Source organism: Pelodiscus sinensis, chromosome 1, assembly GCF_052426305.1.
Source record: "Pelodiscus sinensis isolate ZL-2025 chromosome 1, ASM5242630v1, whole genome shotgun sequence".
Taxonomy (NCBI): domain Eukaryota; kingdom Metazoa; phylum Chordata; order Testudines; family Trionychidae; genus Pelodiscus; species Pelodiscus sinensis.
This window is the reverse complement of record NC_143052.1, coordinates 57,507,621-57,524,629: the sequence shown is the minus strand read 5'-3', so window position 1 is coordinate 57,524,629 and position 17,009 is coordinate 57,507,621. Positions and strand designations below refer to the sequence as shown.

The 17,009-nt window shown below is 41.2% G+C and overlaps 1 protein-coding gene across 1 annotated transcript in view; it reads right to left on the bottom strand.

The window, feature by feature from the left end:
• ARID2 (AT-rich interaction domain 2) overlaps positions 1-16,804 on the bottom strand; it is a 179,763-nt gene extending 162,959 nt beyond the window's left edge. The window contains exons 1-3 of the mRNA XM_075930435.2: positions 15,916-16,804; positions 15,663-15,756; positions 14,458-14,555 (exon numbers count right to left, since the gene is read on the bottom strand). Coding sequence (XP_075786550.1) covers positions 14,458-14,555; positions 15,663-15,756; positions 15,916-16,007 — 284 coding nt within the window. The 5' untranslated portion in view covers positions 16,008-16,804. The remainder of the gene's footprint in view (positions 1-14,457; positions 14,556-15,662; positions 15,757-15,915) is intronic.
• Between the last annotated feature and the right edge of the window lie 205 nt (positions 16,805-17,009).

Genomic DNA, 17,009 nt, shown 5'->3' with positions numbered 1-17,009 from the left:
TCAATATCTTCATCAACAATTTAGATATTGGCATAGAAAGTGCGCTTATTAAGTTTGCAGATGATACCAAGCTGGGAGGGGTTGCAACTGCTCTGGAGGATAGGGTCATAATTCAAAATGATCTGGACAAATTGGAGAAATGGTCTGAGGTAAACAGGATGAAGTTTAATAAAGACAAATGTAAAGTGCTCCACTTAGGAAGGAACAATCAGTTTCACACATACAGAATGGGAAGCGACTGTCTAGGAAGTATGGCAGAAAGGGATCTAGGGGTTATAGTGGACCACAAGCTGAATATGAGTCAGCAGTGTGATGCTGTTGCACAAAAAGCAAACATGATTCTGGGAGGCATTAACAGGTGTGTTGTGAGCAAGACACGAGAAGTCATTCTTCCGTTCTACTTTGCGCTGGTTAGGCCTCAATTGGAGTATTGTGTCCAGTTCTGGGCACCGCATTTCAAGGAAGATGTGGAGAAATTGGAGAGGTCCAGAGAAGAGCAACAAGAATGATTAAAGGTCTAGAGACTATGACCTATGAAGGAAGGCTGAAAGAATTGGGTTTGTTTAGTTTAGAAAAGAGAAGACTGAGGGGGTACATGATAGCCATTTTCAGGTATCTAAAAGGGTGTCATAAGGAGGAGGGAGAAAACTTGTTCATCTTGGCCTCTGAGGATAGAACAAGAACCAATGGGCTTAAATTGCAGCAAGGGAGGTTTAGGTTGGACATTAGGAAAAAGTTCCTAACTGTCAGGGTAGTTAAACACTGGAATAAATTGCCCAGGGAGGTTGTGGAATCCCCATCTCCGGAGATATTTAAGACATTTATCTAACCTACTCTATCAGGGATAGTCTAGACATTATTTGGTCCTGCCATGAGGGCAGGGGACTGGACTCGATGACCTCTCGAGGTTCCTTCCAGTCCTAGTATTCTATGATTCTATGAAATTGAGGTGTCATTAGAGGAGTTTTTGAAACAAATTGATAAAATAAACAGAAACAAGTCACCAGGACCAGATGGCATTCACCCAAGAGTTCTGAAAGAACTCATATGTGAAATTGCAAAACTACTAACTGTGGTTTGTTACCTATCCTTTAAATCATCTTCTGTACTAAACAACTGGAGGATAGCTAGTGTGACACCAGATTTTTTTTAATTGCTCTGGAGGTGATCCTGGCAATTACAGGCCAATCAATCTAACTTCAGTACTGAGCAAATTGGTGGAAACCATAGTTAAGAATAGAATTGTCAGACACATATATGAACAAAATTTATTGGAGAAAAGTCAACATGGTTTCTGTAAAGGGAAATCATGCTTCACCAATCTACTAGAATTCTATGGAAGGACCACAAACAGGGGAGGTAGCGGGTATAGTGTACTTAGATTGCCAGAAAACCTCTGACAAGGTTTTTCACCAAAGGTTCTTAAAGAAAATAAACTGTCATGGGATAAGAGGGAAGATTTTCTTGTGGACTGATAACTGGTTAAAAATAGGAAACAAAAGAAAGGAATAAATGGTCAGTCTTCAGAATGGAGAGAGATAACTAGTGATGTCCCCCAGGGGTCTGTACTAGGACCAATTCTATTCAACATATTTATAAATGATCTGGAGAAAGGGGTAAACAGCGAAATGGCAAAGTTTGCAGATGACACAAAACCACTCAAGATAGAGGTTTAACCTCCTTAAACTGGGAGACTCTGCTCTAGGAATGTCTGTGGTCCCAAAAGAACCACAGATGTTCCTAGACTAGAGAGCCCCAGTGGCTGGGAGCCCTGTTGGACAGACAGCAGCAGGGCCGGCAATCCAGCTGGCCCAATGGCAGGTGAGTCAACAGCCAAGAGCCCTACTGCGGCATGGAACCTGGCTAGGTCTGTGGCAAGGAACACTGCTGGGGCCAGAAGCCCAGCTGAAATGGCAGCAGGGCTGACAGCCAGGACTCCTGTTGGGCCAGCAGCAGCAGGTCCAGTGGCTGGGAGCCCTATTGGGGCTGGGAGCCCAGGTGGAACAGCGGCAGGGGGCTAGGAGCTGGGAGGGGAGTTTGGCAGCAGGGGACAGAAGCCAGTAGGGGAACCCAGCAGCTGGAGGTTCAATCCATAGTTAAGTCCAAAGCACACTGTGAAGAGGTTCTAAAGGATCTCACAAAACTAGGCTACTGAGCAAACAAAATGACATATGAATTGTAATGTTGATAATTGCAAAGTAATGCATATTGGAAAACATAATCTCAATTAGATATATAAAATAATAGGGACTAAATTAGCTGATTCCACTCAAGCGAGAGATCTTGGAGTCATTGTGGATAGTTCTCTGAAAACATCCACTCAATGAGCAGCAGCAGTCAAAAAGCAAACAGAATTTTTTGTTAGGAACCATTAAGGAAGGGCTGAAGAATAAGACACGGAATATCTCACTGTCTCTATATAAATCCATGATATGCCCGCATTTTGAATACTGCATGCAGATGTGGTCACCTCATCTCAAAAAAGATATATTGGCACTGGAAAATGTTGAGGAGAGGGTAACAAAAATTATTAGCAGTATAGAACAGCTACCATATGAGGAGAGATTAGTAAGACTGGGACTTCTCATTTTAGAAAAGAAACAACTAAGGGGGACTATGATAGAGGTCTATGAAATCATGACAGGTATGGAGAAAGTAAATAAGGAAAAGCTATTTGCTTGTTCCCAGAACACAAGAACTGGGGGGGGTCACCAAATGAAATAAATAGGTAGCAAATTTAAAACAATGCAGAGTCAACCTGTGGAACTCCTTGTTAGAGGATGCTGTGAAGACCAAGACCACAACAGTGTTCAAAAAAGAACAAGATAAATTAATGGAGGATAGGTCCATCAACTGTTAATAAAAATGGTGCCCCTAGCCTCTGTTTGTCAGAAGCTGGGAATGGATGACAAGAGATGAATCACTTGATGATTACCTATTCTGTTCATTCCCTTTGGGGCACCTGACATTGGTCACTGTTGGAAGAATCGATACTGGATTAGATGTTACTTTGGTCTGACCCAGTATGGCCACTCTAAATTCATAAGAAAATAAGAATATCTTATAGAGATACAAGAGATTAATGTTGCTGTGGAATTTAGCCCTTTTGTGCTATGAAGTATGCAAGGTCCTGATCATAAAACATATGCTCTAGGGGCAGAGATAAGGTTGCACATTCAACCTTAAATTAGGTCATTCCTGACTTGTCATGTCTTTACTGTGCAAACGTAGTTTTATATGAATACAGGCTATTTTAAATTTACATTTCTTAGGTCTCTCAGAAGTAAAAAAAATTTAGTAGGAAAAAGAAAAATACAGAAGAAAGCACTTTAAACTTCAGTGCTTCACGTCCCGCTACCTTGTCAAAATTTACAAACTGTACATGTGAATTGCACTATCTGGCCTCTGCAGTACTTGACTAGGGCCACCAGTTGATCAAAGTCAACTGTGCACTGACAAAAGTATTTGGCTATGTGATATGAATATATGTCAGACCTTATAAACTTATACCTTCTTAACATCTTAATCACCATTACATTACTTGGCATTTACTCAATTTATACCTGAATTAAGGTAATTATCATTCAGCTAACTCAATTTCCTGGAAAATGATCAAATAAAACAAATACCCTAATATAACATATCCCTGTAAAGCTCTGTATATACTGCAACTTCTACATACACCAAGACACTTTACACATTAGGTTCAACAGCAGTACCCACATTCTTAAAGTTAGGCACAGGCATGAATACATTGCAGAATTGGGGCCTATACAGGCAGTCCCCGACTTACGCGGATCCGACTTATGTCGGATCCGCACTTACGAACGGGGCTTTCTCGCCCCGGAGCTCACAGGCAGCGGTCAGCCACCTTGACCTCCGGGGCGAGAAAAGCTGCTCCCGGTGCCCCTGGTCTGCTAGGGACCGTCTCCAGCAGACCAGGGGCATCGGGAGCAAAGCAGCAGCCCCGGCGGGTTTGCTCGCGGTGCCCCTGGTCTGCTGGAGACGGTCTCCAGCAGACCAGGGGCACCGCAAGCAAACCCGCAGCCGTGGCAGGTCCCGCGCTTCTGAGGCTTTGCCAGAGCAAAGCCTCAGAAGCGGGGGAACACGCCGCTGTTGCTGGTTTGCTCGCGGTGTCCCTGGTCTGCTGGAGACCGTCTCCAGCAGACCAGGGGCACCGCGAGCAAAGCGGGTCCCGTGCCAGAGCAAAGCCTCAGAGGCGAGGCACCCCGCTGCTGCGGCTTTGCTCCCCGTGTCCCTGGTCTGCTGGGGGGGGGGGGCGCAGCTAGTGTGCCTCCCCCCAGCAGACCAGGCTTTTGTTGTGGACCCTGGGGCGGGGCAGAGCGGCTGGGGCGCTGCCGGTTGGTCCCGCAGCGCCGCTCTGGGCACTACTGGACCAACCGGGCAGCACCCCAGCCCTCTGCCCCAGGCGTCCTGATTCAGCCGCTGCTGGTCAGTTTCAGCAGCGGCTGAATCAGGACGCCTGGGGCAGAGCAGCTGGAGTGCTGCTGGGTTGGTCCAGTAGCGCCAAGGAGCCGCGCTACTGGAGCAACCCAGCAGCATCCCAGCTGCTCTGCCCCAGGCGTCCCCAAGTCAGCCGTTGCTAAAACTGACCAGCGCTGACTACAGGAAGCCGGAGGCACAGTTGCTCTGCCCCGGGCTTCCTGGAATCAGCAGCTGATCAGTTTCAGCAGCAGCTGACTTGGGGTTCTTAAGTTGAATCTGTATGTAAGTCAGAACTGGCGGTCAGTTTCAGCAGCGGCTGAATCTGGACGCCAGTTCCGACTTACATACAGATTCAACTTAAGAACAAACCTACAGTCCCTATCTTGTACGTAACCCGGGGACTGCCTGTATACACAAAGCCATAAGGAATAGTAGCAACCTCAATTTAACTATTTTAAGGCTGAACATTTAATCCAACTCTGTTTAGACTTGAACTTTTTGCTCCAGAGTGACTATATTTATTTGAAACTGGATGTTTAGCCACTAAGCCCTCAAGCAGAGTCCAATGATCCATCACTACTGTAGATAGAAAATTAAATAATGAAAAACTTTCTTAAAAAGTCAGCTTCTCTCTTTCAGAAAGATTTGTACCTAATATCATCTAATCTCTTCTATTCCTTCTCTAGGAGTGCATTCCAAATTACATATTCCCTAAGGAGGGAAGATTGTTCTCCCTCTCAGGTATGCCATGCTCTTTGCTCTTCCACACGATAGGGCACAAGTTAACACTTTGGAAATAGTTTTTATTTATTAGTATTTATTTTCAAATACTCAAAAGCATGGTAGGCATGTCACAGAAATAAGAAGAGACACAGTCTCTGCCCCCCAAAGAGTTCCCAGTCCCAATTATGGATGAGTAAACGTTAACTTCAAGGAACTTGCTTAGGGTTGTATACCAAATAATGCCAGACCCAAAACTAAAAGCCAGGTCTTTTGCTGACTTCCGGGACCATGTCTAATTCACTGTACTCTAGTGTGTCTTCCAAAATAATTCGTACTTCAGTAATTTCAAGGGACAATCAAGGACCAGAGCTGCACTATTCAGACACATAGAAAAAAGATAATCCCTGCCCCAAAGAGCTTACAATCTAAGTTACTGTTTTAACTTTTCTGTGTCTCAATTCTCCATCTGCAAAACATGGCGAATACTACTACTTTGAACTAATATGGTGCTTTCTCTACTAAGATTTAAAAGGCGGCAAGCATTAACAGCCCAATTTTATACGTAGCTAAACTTCTTCCAGACTCTGAACCTTAGTTAATTCGATAAAGATCTTACACATCAGGTACCTGAGTTCCATTCTCAACTCTGATATAGGTCCGCAGTGTAACTGGCTTATCTTCTTGATATTTCAGGCCTGGTCTACACTACAGTTAGATTTCTGTAAAGCAGCTTATGCTGATCCAACTGTAAGAATCCACACTAAAATGTAGTTCCCTCTAATGTAACCCACTCGCAACACCCACTACCATGACAGGCATAGTGCTTAGGTCAACGTAGTTAGGTTGAAACAGTGTCACTGTACACACTGTGTTGTTTACATAGGCTGTGTATACTTTTCTGAAGCCATATGACTGACAGCACTCCTGGTACAAGCACTTCTACTGAGGGTACGCATTGCTGATACAAGGAGCCTAGTGTGGACATGCAAAAGTGATTTAATTACTGCAGTGGCCGTAAGTCAATATAATGGAGGTCAACTTAATTTTGCAATGTGACCTGCCTTCAGGCACCTCACCTGCAAATGAGGGCAAATTATATTACTCATTAAAGCAGAGGTGGGGAACCTAAGGCCCAGGGGCCGGATGTGGCCCCCAACTTGCTTGGATCCGGGCCCCCAAGCATTGGGAAGCCCACAATGGAACTTGAGCCTCCCAGGGCTGGTGCATCCAAAAATCTACCAACCTGGGCCCCCCTAGGTTCTGATATGTGAGGGGAGTGTGGAGTGTGTGTCTCTCATTCAGGGGCCACATCAGTGAGGGTTGCTGGGGTTGTGTGGTTTTTTATTTTTGTTTGGCTTCTCACTTGCATGCGGCCACTGACCCAAAAAAGTTCCCCCACCCATGCATTAAAGTGTGTTAAATGCAAAGAATTAAAACCTGTCAGGTGATGAAGGGAAAAGAACTCTGAACTTCTTGTCTCCCTTAGGGATGTTAAGAAACAAGTAATTAGTTAATCGTGTAGTTGACAAAAATTTCGTTGACTACATGATTAGTCGATAAGAGGTAGCACTGCAACCATTCAATCCTGGCTCTGGCAACTACCCCCGCTGTGGCTCTGCACTACAAACACTTGTAGTGCAGAGCCACAGCAGCATTTGGTCCCAGCATGAGCCAGGATTGAGCCAGCCTGCCCTAATGCTGGCTCTTAGTGCCAGGACCAGCATTAACCTCCGCTGCAGCTCTGCAGTATAAGCACTAAGAGCTCGCACAGGCGTTGATGCCAGGTCCCAGCACAAACCGGGACTGAGCCAGCCTGCCCTCAAGCCAACTAAAAATTTACTTGCGGGGGAGGGGGGGAGGGGGGGTTTGCAGGTATTCAATAATGTTAACTGATAAGGATCTGCTTATCATACACTATTATATCCCTAATCTCCCTGACCACCGCCTTACTCCACTTCACTCAGAGAGAAGCATGGTCTTGCACTATCATGCATTCTGTTGGTCTTGTTTTCCTGAGTTTACCCTACATTTGAAACCTAAATGGTTACCATAGCTATTTTTGTATCTGAAAATACAAACTCAATTTAACACTGATTCAATTTGACATCATAAAACAGCCTCCATCACCTTTCACCAGATAGCAGAAGACTAAACAGGTCTTAGTGTAATCACAATAAGTAAAGCTGTTACAAAAAGGTTATATTTTTGTAAATTACAAGTCACTGCATGTAACTGTCAGTTTACAGATATATTTAAGTACTTACAAAGAAAATCAGAACTGTGTGTAAACACTCAAGGATTGTGTCTTGCCACAAATATATATATATATATATATATATATATATATATATATATATAAATAAATGGGTATTTGTAAATTCAGAGGCAGAGAATCCAGATCATTATCTCCAAGAGGAAGTAAAGCCCATAGGAAGGACCCAGGGGGAAAAAACCCCACAAAGTTCACTTGACAAAGTTTTTACCAGCTTGCTCAGAAGTAAAGTTCACCTTTCACTGAAGATCTCAGGGATCCGTTGAAGGCCAAGGCCATCTGCACAGAGGCCCACTTTCTTCACATTTGCTTCAAGGACTTTTTTGTTGAGTTCTCAGAACAACTTTAACATAACTATACTGCCACTGATTCCCCCATTTGCTTCCGCTTCCTGACATCCCTCGCCCCACGTACAAGTTTTTTGACAATGAGGCTGTATTAACTTTTGAGCAGATTCCTAGAATAGTTGGTGGGGAGACAGCATCTGTCTAAATGAGGCTCTGTCTACACTGCCAATTAAATAACAAAACTTTTGCCTTTCAGAAGTATTAAAAAAACCTGAAAGACAAAAGTTTTGTTGCGACAAGCGCTAGTGTGAACAGCGCATTGTCGGCAACTCCTGCCAACAGAGGTAATACCACATATTGGGGGTAGAAGTATTTTGTTGACAAAATAGACAGCATTGCCATTATTTGTTGGCTAACTTTTAGCAACATGGCTGTAGTAACAAGCTGTGTTGCCAAAAACTGCATAGTATAGACAAAGCCCAACTAACTCACCAAAAGATACCCTGAGATTTGAAATGACCAAAAAAAAATTTAATCTAAAAAAAAAAATCAAGTTTATCCTTGACTGTAGAGGCACCAAGAGTGCTACTGTAACTAAAACAAAATTCTCCATCCAAGTATTTAAAATACTTCTTTAAGCCTTCAAACCAAGGCCTCAAATGCTTGATGGATACGCAAACTATAAATTATTTTCCCTTAAGAAAGATTTTTAAAAAGTACACTAACAATTAACAGTCATACATGATCTCTACCCTCGCAATCATTTCTGGGTCTGTGATAAAATTAAATAATACAACTTTTTAAGGTGAAGCAGAATTTTCTAGTAAAACCTGTAGATATGTAAAATGGCAACTTCCCTTTCAGTGTTATTCAAGGATGGACAACACCTATATCATCTACTCCGTCTCCCTTGTTCCAAACAGTTTATTTTTAAATGAACCATGCAATGGTGTTTCCACCATCTTCCTTGGCAGACTACCGGTATATACCACAATAGAGTAGATCTCACTTTAAAAGTATTGTTTCTTAATTTAATCCCATTATTCCTTATTACAGTCCTTTACACTATTCTAAATAATTCCACCCATTAGGGGTTCCACCCAATGTTAAAAGTTAAATGTTTGTAGGTTGGATATAATCATGGTCACTATAGTCAAGCAATACATATTTATCTCAGTCTTTTCTTTAAAAAAATCAGTTCCTCCAGACTTCTAAGTATTTTGTTGCTCTTCTCTGAACTCCTGTTTGTCCCACCTGGTAATGAGATGCTGAAAGTAAAGTCAATATTCCTAATGTAGTTACACTGCAGGCTGAATCTCTCTAGTTCAGCACCTGGGGATCTGACTGGTGCTGAACTAGAGAATTTGCCAGACCATAGGAGGTCAATATAGTCTGCATTAGTGACACTTCCACTGCTTACTGGACTCTTAGAAACATTTAGGGGTAAATTAGAGCAAAATAACAGCACAGAACACTGAGAGCTGGGATTGGTGGCTATAAACTAAATTTATGGGACCGCAAGAAACCTGGTCATTTCCATGATAAGTGGAACTAACTAAAATAATGCCAGACCACAGATGTTGCCAGACCAGAGAGGTTCAATCAGCAGTGTCATAGAAGACAAGAGAAACTATTACCCCACAGTTTCATGATGTGATGCTCCGTGTATGCTGCCTAAAATTATACTGGTCTTTTCTGCTGCCATTGCATATTGCAAACTGGGGCCTGATCATTCTGCAAGGCATGAAGAACTCACATTAATATCAATGAGAGCTGCATGCATAACTGACAGGATGATCAGGCCCGATATTTCATTTGCTATTCACTATCATTCCCATCTCTTTTTCAGCATTACTGCTTTTCCAGGTTATTCCCTCACAATGAATACCTGTTTTGGATTATTGCCCCCCAGATGTTTAGGTTGCGTTTTCAAAACTAAATCTCATTTTCTTATTTGCTGCCAATGTCTCTACACAGTCTAGGTCTATTTCTTTTATTTCTCTGTACTCACTGGTATTTGCAACTTTCTCCAGTTTAGCGTCATCTGCTAATTTCATTAGTATGCTGTTCATTTGCTCTTAAATATCATTAATAAAGACAATAATTATGATCTTGAAGCTATAATGGACTGACTATATGTGAAAATGTATTTACACCAGTAGATCTCTTAACAGAACTTAGGTCTTAAACTGGACACAACAGATCTCCGCAGTGCCTAATATTACATGTCTCCCATTCTTTGCTGTTTATCATTTTTTGTTTATGGCCCTTCAACTAGTTTTAATCCACAAGACTGTCAATATTTTGAACTAATTTAAGAATGAGATTTTGAGAGACAATATTTCCAATGTTTTACTCCGATCTAAATAAATTCCGCTATAACTTCCCCTTTATCCACTATAGCCCCGGCCCCTGATGCTACAATCAGATCAGCAGGGAGAGGAATCTTTGCATTCATGCAGAACCCACTGATGTCTGTGAAGGTCCAGTTACAGGATTCAAGCCTAATTTTGAACATTTTATTGAAAAAATAGGGAAAAATCAACTTAGTATGGCAAAAACTGTATATATTAAGAGGGGAATTTTCTCAATATTTGTTTCATTATTTTAGAAGGGTCTAGCATTATTCTCCTTATTTGAAAATCAGAGCCATGTCTGCTTTTCTCTTATCCTGTATTACCTCAAAATTCAGCTGTTAATAAAATTGTTCAGATTTTTCAAGAAATTCTACTTACTCTTCATAGTTATACTTATAAAGTTTACCTTGGTTCTTAATTGCCTAAACTTGTTTATTTTTCCTCATTAAAGACAGAATTTGTTTAAAGGGTTCAGTATGGTGGTCTTATTTAAATAATTAATTTTGTCCCTTTCCTCATTTATTAACTGACCTACTTTCCTTTTACTACTTTCCCCCTTCCCCCTCCCCCATGATATTTATTAAAACCTTTCTTATTCTCCTACACCCCCTTTGGCTAGCATTAACTCGTTCTGGTTTTTGCAGCCCTGATCCGTAGCATGAGTTCACTTACAAACTAGCTTCACAATTTCTTTAAAAAAAAAAAATCACATCCATGACTACAATTTAAACTTATTCTACCTGATAGGCTAAATATTGTTCCTTTTAAATAATTCCTCTATCCACCACAAATATATTAAAAGAAAAAAATCACATCTGTAAGAAATTATTTTTAATTCAACCACCTATACTACAGTTGCATCTTTGGTTTTAAATTCTCTTTCCCCCACCTTCTGTCCCCCAAATACCTCTATAGGCACAGAACTTACAAATAGATACATCACTGTAGGTTTATGCTCATGTGAAGTCTCACTAACAGGACTCTACACTGTTTGTATGACTGGGGGCCTACTCAACCATCACATAAAATAAACTTCTCTTTTTTTCATTAAACTTCTCTTTTGACAACATGCTTACCAAGTAACAGCTGACAAGAAATGTAGAAATTATGCTTATGACCAACATTTACATGTACTGACCCATTTAATATACCAACAAAGTAGTATATGGAAAATGCTTTACTAATTCATCTCAATTGACATGAAACAACTAATTTGCAGTAAGATTCAAAGGAATTACACTAATTGCTGCTGTAGAGACTTACACCACTATATTAACAAATAAAGTCTATCAATGGCTATTGGCACTGTGGTTTTTGATGGTTCACTACAGAAACATAGCATACAAACTGCTGTACCTGTCAGACAGCTCAAACCAACTAAGTAGTCAAAATTTGTGATCAAGGCAGTCTCTCAGACATATATTTTGGGGGGAGGAGGGAATTGTAGCTTATCTGAATTGTTTATCATGGAATCAAGAACATATCCAGTTTTAAAATTATGTTTTAATGAAGGCTCAAAACACATCCTTTCAGTTATCTGGCAAAATTCCACAACAGGCAACATGAAAAAAATAGTTACAGTTTAAAAACAACAACCCTACCTGGAAAAGGGTGTGGTATATCTTTGACAAGACATTCAACTTGATGAAGACAAATGAATCACCAGCACGTCATGCAAATAGTTAACTAGCTATTTAAGCAATAATTTTAAATGACACTACCTAAAGAGATGGTATAGCAAAACAGGTCAATGGTCCACATATTTTAATATCTTATCTCAAACAATGTATAATGCCAAACGCTTCACAGAAAAATACAACTTCCTACCATCACAACCTATCAGGGCTCCAAATCTGCAAAGGTATCCCTGTGCATCTTCTTCTTAGTGTATATGTGCAATGTCTCAGATGGCATGACAGCCAACATCACTGAGTGCCATAGAGTTCAACAAGGCACCTATAAACTGCTGTCTGTGCAGATATCTCTATAGGATCCAGGCACAATGTTACACCTGGGGGAAAACGTATAAGGTTGGTAGGCCCAAATTTTGACCAGCTAAGTTGCAAAAGTCCTTAAAACTTCTGGTCCAAGATTCTGAAAAGTGACTAATGATTTTGTACATCTAACATGAACTCCCTCACAAGGGTATGATTCAGAAGGTAGATGTCCAGCAATTCATGAAAATAAGACCTTTTTGAGGAATATTAAGTTAGGCATACAAACACTGAGGCACTAAAAATCACTAGTTATTTTTGAAAATACTTGTGTTGGTGGCTTTCTTCCGTCTCTCACACTCCCAATAAAAAGCTTTAATAATATATATAAAAAAACACACACACACAGAAGTCAGTACCCTAGCTACAATCTTACAGTAACAAATCAATATGCACAGAGTGGAGGTAAAATAAGTTAATTAAGAAAACAGTCCAGCGAACATCTTCCAATGGGATTATTACCAATAAATAAAATAGCAGATATTATAAAAAAAATCTAGAACATCCATCTAAAGATGGAAATCCATGAAAAATATGGAGTGTTTATAAAAGATTGTCATTTTAACAAATTTTAAAATTTTCTTTCCACTAAAATAAAAGTACAGTTCTTTTAAAGTTATGAACATTTATGTACATCTTTTAGAAAAATTTGGTATTTTTAATACCCTGTCAGTACTACTATGGTAACAACATACAATTTGGTCTACTAAAAATTTGATTTATTTGTAAATAAGAAATAACATATTAACCATCTTCTGATTATATACTTAAACTACTTATTATTTGATTTTACTAATAACCACATTGCACAAAACACTTTCAAAACACAGAAAAAGCCACCGTAACTATCCCAAAGAATATACAATCTATTACTGCAACAAACTTCAGTGTTCTCACATTTAGTGAAACTATGGACATGAAGGAGGGGAGGGGTAAGGCAACAATCAGCATAGTACAACTTTAGTTCATTTTCGCATGAGTTTGAGAACTCATGGTCCATTAGGAGAACTTAAAAAACAAACAAACAATTCCTGTCATCCAGCACATCTTTAGCAATATTCTCCTCATGCTGCATATTAACAAAACAAACAAAAATAGATGGAAGATGCTCAAAAATGAGATCCTACCATATTTTGAGGCCACTAGTAGCCATTAATATAGTAACTAGTTTTCAAAAAGTTTATTTCTTTAACTGGTATGGATTTTAAAGAAATAACATGCCATCACAAAACAAATCCAATAGCTACAGATATCTGACTAAGGTTTTCCAGACTTCATTGTAACTCAATAACTGCTCCACACAGTGCTATGAACTCTACAGCTTCAAGCTGGAAGTCAATCTAGGACAGCCAATAGAAAGTGCACCTGTGCAATTACTGCATTTTCTAATTCAGAATGCTAAACCTGAAACAGATATTGCTTGTGTGCATTGTGAGAAAACAAAAATCAACAATTAAAACAACACAGAGAGGATATATGACATACAGAAAGCCCAGCCTGCATCTATTTTGTCATTAAAAATTGGAAAATTATTATAAAAATATAAGTATTAGGCATATATTTAGAAACTTAAATGTTAACTCTTTAAACATATGGCAAACATAATTTTAAATCAAGAGGCCATGATTATTTCTAAACATATATAAAAATATATTCATACAGATTATAGTTGATAAAAGTTTTAATTAGCATTAATAAAAGACTATTTAGTAACCGAAGAATAGCTCTCACACCAAACTAAACGATGCTAAGCTTCACAAAAGGTCAGAACAATAATCTTTAGCACTACATTAAAGAACTTAATAAGATCACTGAAAAAAGTATCAGGAAACTGATAAACTGAAAAAAATTAAAATATCCTATCTGACAATTCAAGATGATAAAAATCTATTGAAAATATTGTATACTAAGAACAGCTGATAACTGTACATTTATATACTGTTGAGAAGCAAACCATCTTTCCACAACAGGATGTATTTTTAAACCAGAATCTACCTTCATAAACAGGTAACCAAGTTTACCAATAAAGACATTTTATTGCTCTGAAATGAAACAAAGTTTCAATGACTATATTAATTTGGCTGGTAGTATCAATTTTACTGTATTGCCAATTTAAAATAATCAGTTAAAAATGCCTCTGACTATTGTTTACATACTTGGGTTTACCTGACAGGTTTAAGGCTGGCAGATGTAAAATACAAATATAAACAATAACAAAACAGAGTTACTTTCAATTGACCACTGAACTAGCTCGCTAATCAGTTAGGAAGTGCTTTAGAGTATTTTTGGAGGGGGGGATGTTTTTATTATTACACACGTTGAAAATTAAATGTTATCCCATGCTCAATACTACTGAAAGAGCCCTTATCAGCACTTACCGCAAGTAATACTGTTTTAAAGCGAAGGCAGCGTTAGAACAACTTCTGGGAAAGTTAAACTCCTCTACAATTTCTCCCCACTGATTCTTCTCAGATACCTGTCAAAAGCATACAGAGATACACAACACAGACACATACACATCGTTGACAGTGAACATCACAAGGAATATGGGCTGTCATGAAACAAATAAATATATGATAAATATTTATATATATATACACAGATCTCTCTCTGTATATAGGATATATGGCTATATTTCTTAGCCTGTCCATGGTGGTCTCGCCTAACATATAATCCTGCTTTCCATCGTATTTTACATTTTGTTTAATATATTTGGTTATTCTGGTGAAAACAGGGAGATTATATTATTTGGGGGTTGTTTGTTTTGTTTTTACTGCCTGGACAATAACCAATCGGGAGTCCCTCTGTCGCCCCCTTTTAAATCCTTACGCGGTCCGTTAAAAACCCAAAGAAGTTTAAAATGATTCACGAAAGTCTTGGAGGGGGCGCCCATTGGTCTCCAGGGTTCAGGGGAGCAGTCCCGGTAAGTCTCCCCAAGACAGATCCATAGACACAGACAGGCCTTTCTTTTGAGGCCTACATTTCTGTCCCTAGCCTTGAAGCCTAAAGATGGCTATTTGATTACACACCGTCTTGGGTGCCCCTTTTGTTATTTCTCTCCGGGAAGGGCTCCGAGGGCAGCGCCTGGTCCCCCCCGGCTGCGAGGATCATTTCCTAGCCCATGCTCCGTGCCGATTATCGATGTTAAACATGCCCGCTAATTTTGAGTTGCACTAAAACTGCACTCAGACGCTCCTCTCCGTCTCTGCCTGTGTGAAACACACACAGAAAGCAGCAATCGCAAGCAAGAGAAACTGACTCACACGCAAACCTACACACTCTGCTCTCTCTCCTTATCCCAGGAAAGAGGGGAAGGGGAAAGGGGGCTGTGGAGGAGGAAAGGGAGGCACAAGCGGTGTGTACACTGCTCCCCCAACGATCCCCCTTCATCTCTCCACCAACAAGGCCAAGCCACCAACCTGCCTGCCTGCTTCCTTCCTTCTTCCACCCCCCACCTTCCCTTACCGGCTTTCAATGGGACGCTTCCCGACCACCCCACCTCCCCTCTCTGCCCCTGAGGGTCAGAGGAGACTTTTGTGAAGAGGTTACTGGGAGGGAAACCCAAATTAAAACTTCCACTCACCTTCCCAAATCCGCCTAAAGTGGTGACTCTGGTGTAGAGAGCGTGAAGATCCAGCTCCTTCCCACCCACCACAGGGATCTTCTTAAAAGGAGACCTGCCAAAGGCGATACACACAAAACAACACAACTTGTCAACTCTGCCCCCCTTTCTTCCCTCACGGGGACTGCCGTGTCCTTCAGGGAAGGGGCTGGAAGTTGGATCTGGCCGGTTTAAAAGCCTCCCCCCTCCCCTTCCATCTCCCCATTTTCCTCACCCTCTGCTGTGGTGAAACTGCCGCAGCTCGTCCAGGAAAGCGAGTCCCTTTCTCCGCTGGTCTGGTTGGGTTTTACCCGTCGAATTTGCCATTTTTTGTATTAAAAAGATTTTCTTTAAAAAAAAATCCAATAAAAAAAACAACAACAATCCCCGGCTCCTCCTTGTCTTTACGAGACCCAGGTGCCCGTGCTCGGCCGGGGATCAGCCATGGAGAGGGGCTTGTTTAAAAAAAAAGTTTAAAAGGAATAAGGGAGCCCCCGAGAACGTGGTAATAGCGAGTCCCGTCTCCACACAACACACGGGCAGAGAGACACACACAGGGAGGGAGAGGGGGCACCTCTCAGTAATTCCTGCCGCTGCCTCTCTCAGCACCACAAACCCAACCGATCCAGCCTGCACATGAGACTCAACATGGTGCTGCTGGATCACACAATGAATTGGGTTAGTGTTGTGGTGGGGCGGGGGGAGCTGGAGTGAGGTATTGACAGTGTGTGTGTGTTACAGACGCGGCTCCATGCAATCCCCCTCTCCCTCGCTCACACACACACACACACTGTACAGCTACAGCAGCGGCGGCGGCGGCGGCGGCAGCGGGATTCACTTCTCTTCTCTCTCAGACAAAAAGATCTGAGGCCGCCGTGCGGCTGCCTGGGCGAGAGCGCAACACAGCGAACCCCAGAGGCCGGCCTGGGTACTACAAAAGGCAGCTCGAAAGGCAAAAGCCAGCACAGCCCCAGCAAGCAGTTCCTGGCGGGGAACAATAGGCTCCTCTCGCCGCTAAGGGCTCATCTGCAATGTGCCGCAAACTTCACACAAAGCCAGGCGGAAAGAGAGAAGGAGTAGAGGGAAGGGAAAAAACGGCTACTACCGGTTGTTCCAGAGTTAGGGGCAGGGGAAATGTGCCCTTCTTCCCGGACTGTAAAGGGTGACTTATTCGAGGGAGAAACAAGGAGACAGGAAGTTTGATCTGAAATAACTGTATTAAATTGACCTAAATCAAATTTAGTGATTTAAATAAGCTGAAGGGATCATGGGAGAATTTTCATGTTAAAAAAACTTTTGGGTGTCTGACTCTAAGGCATTTTGAATGAT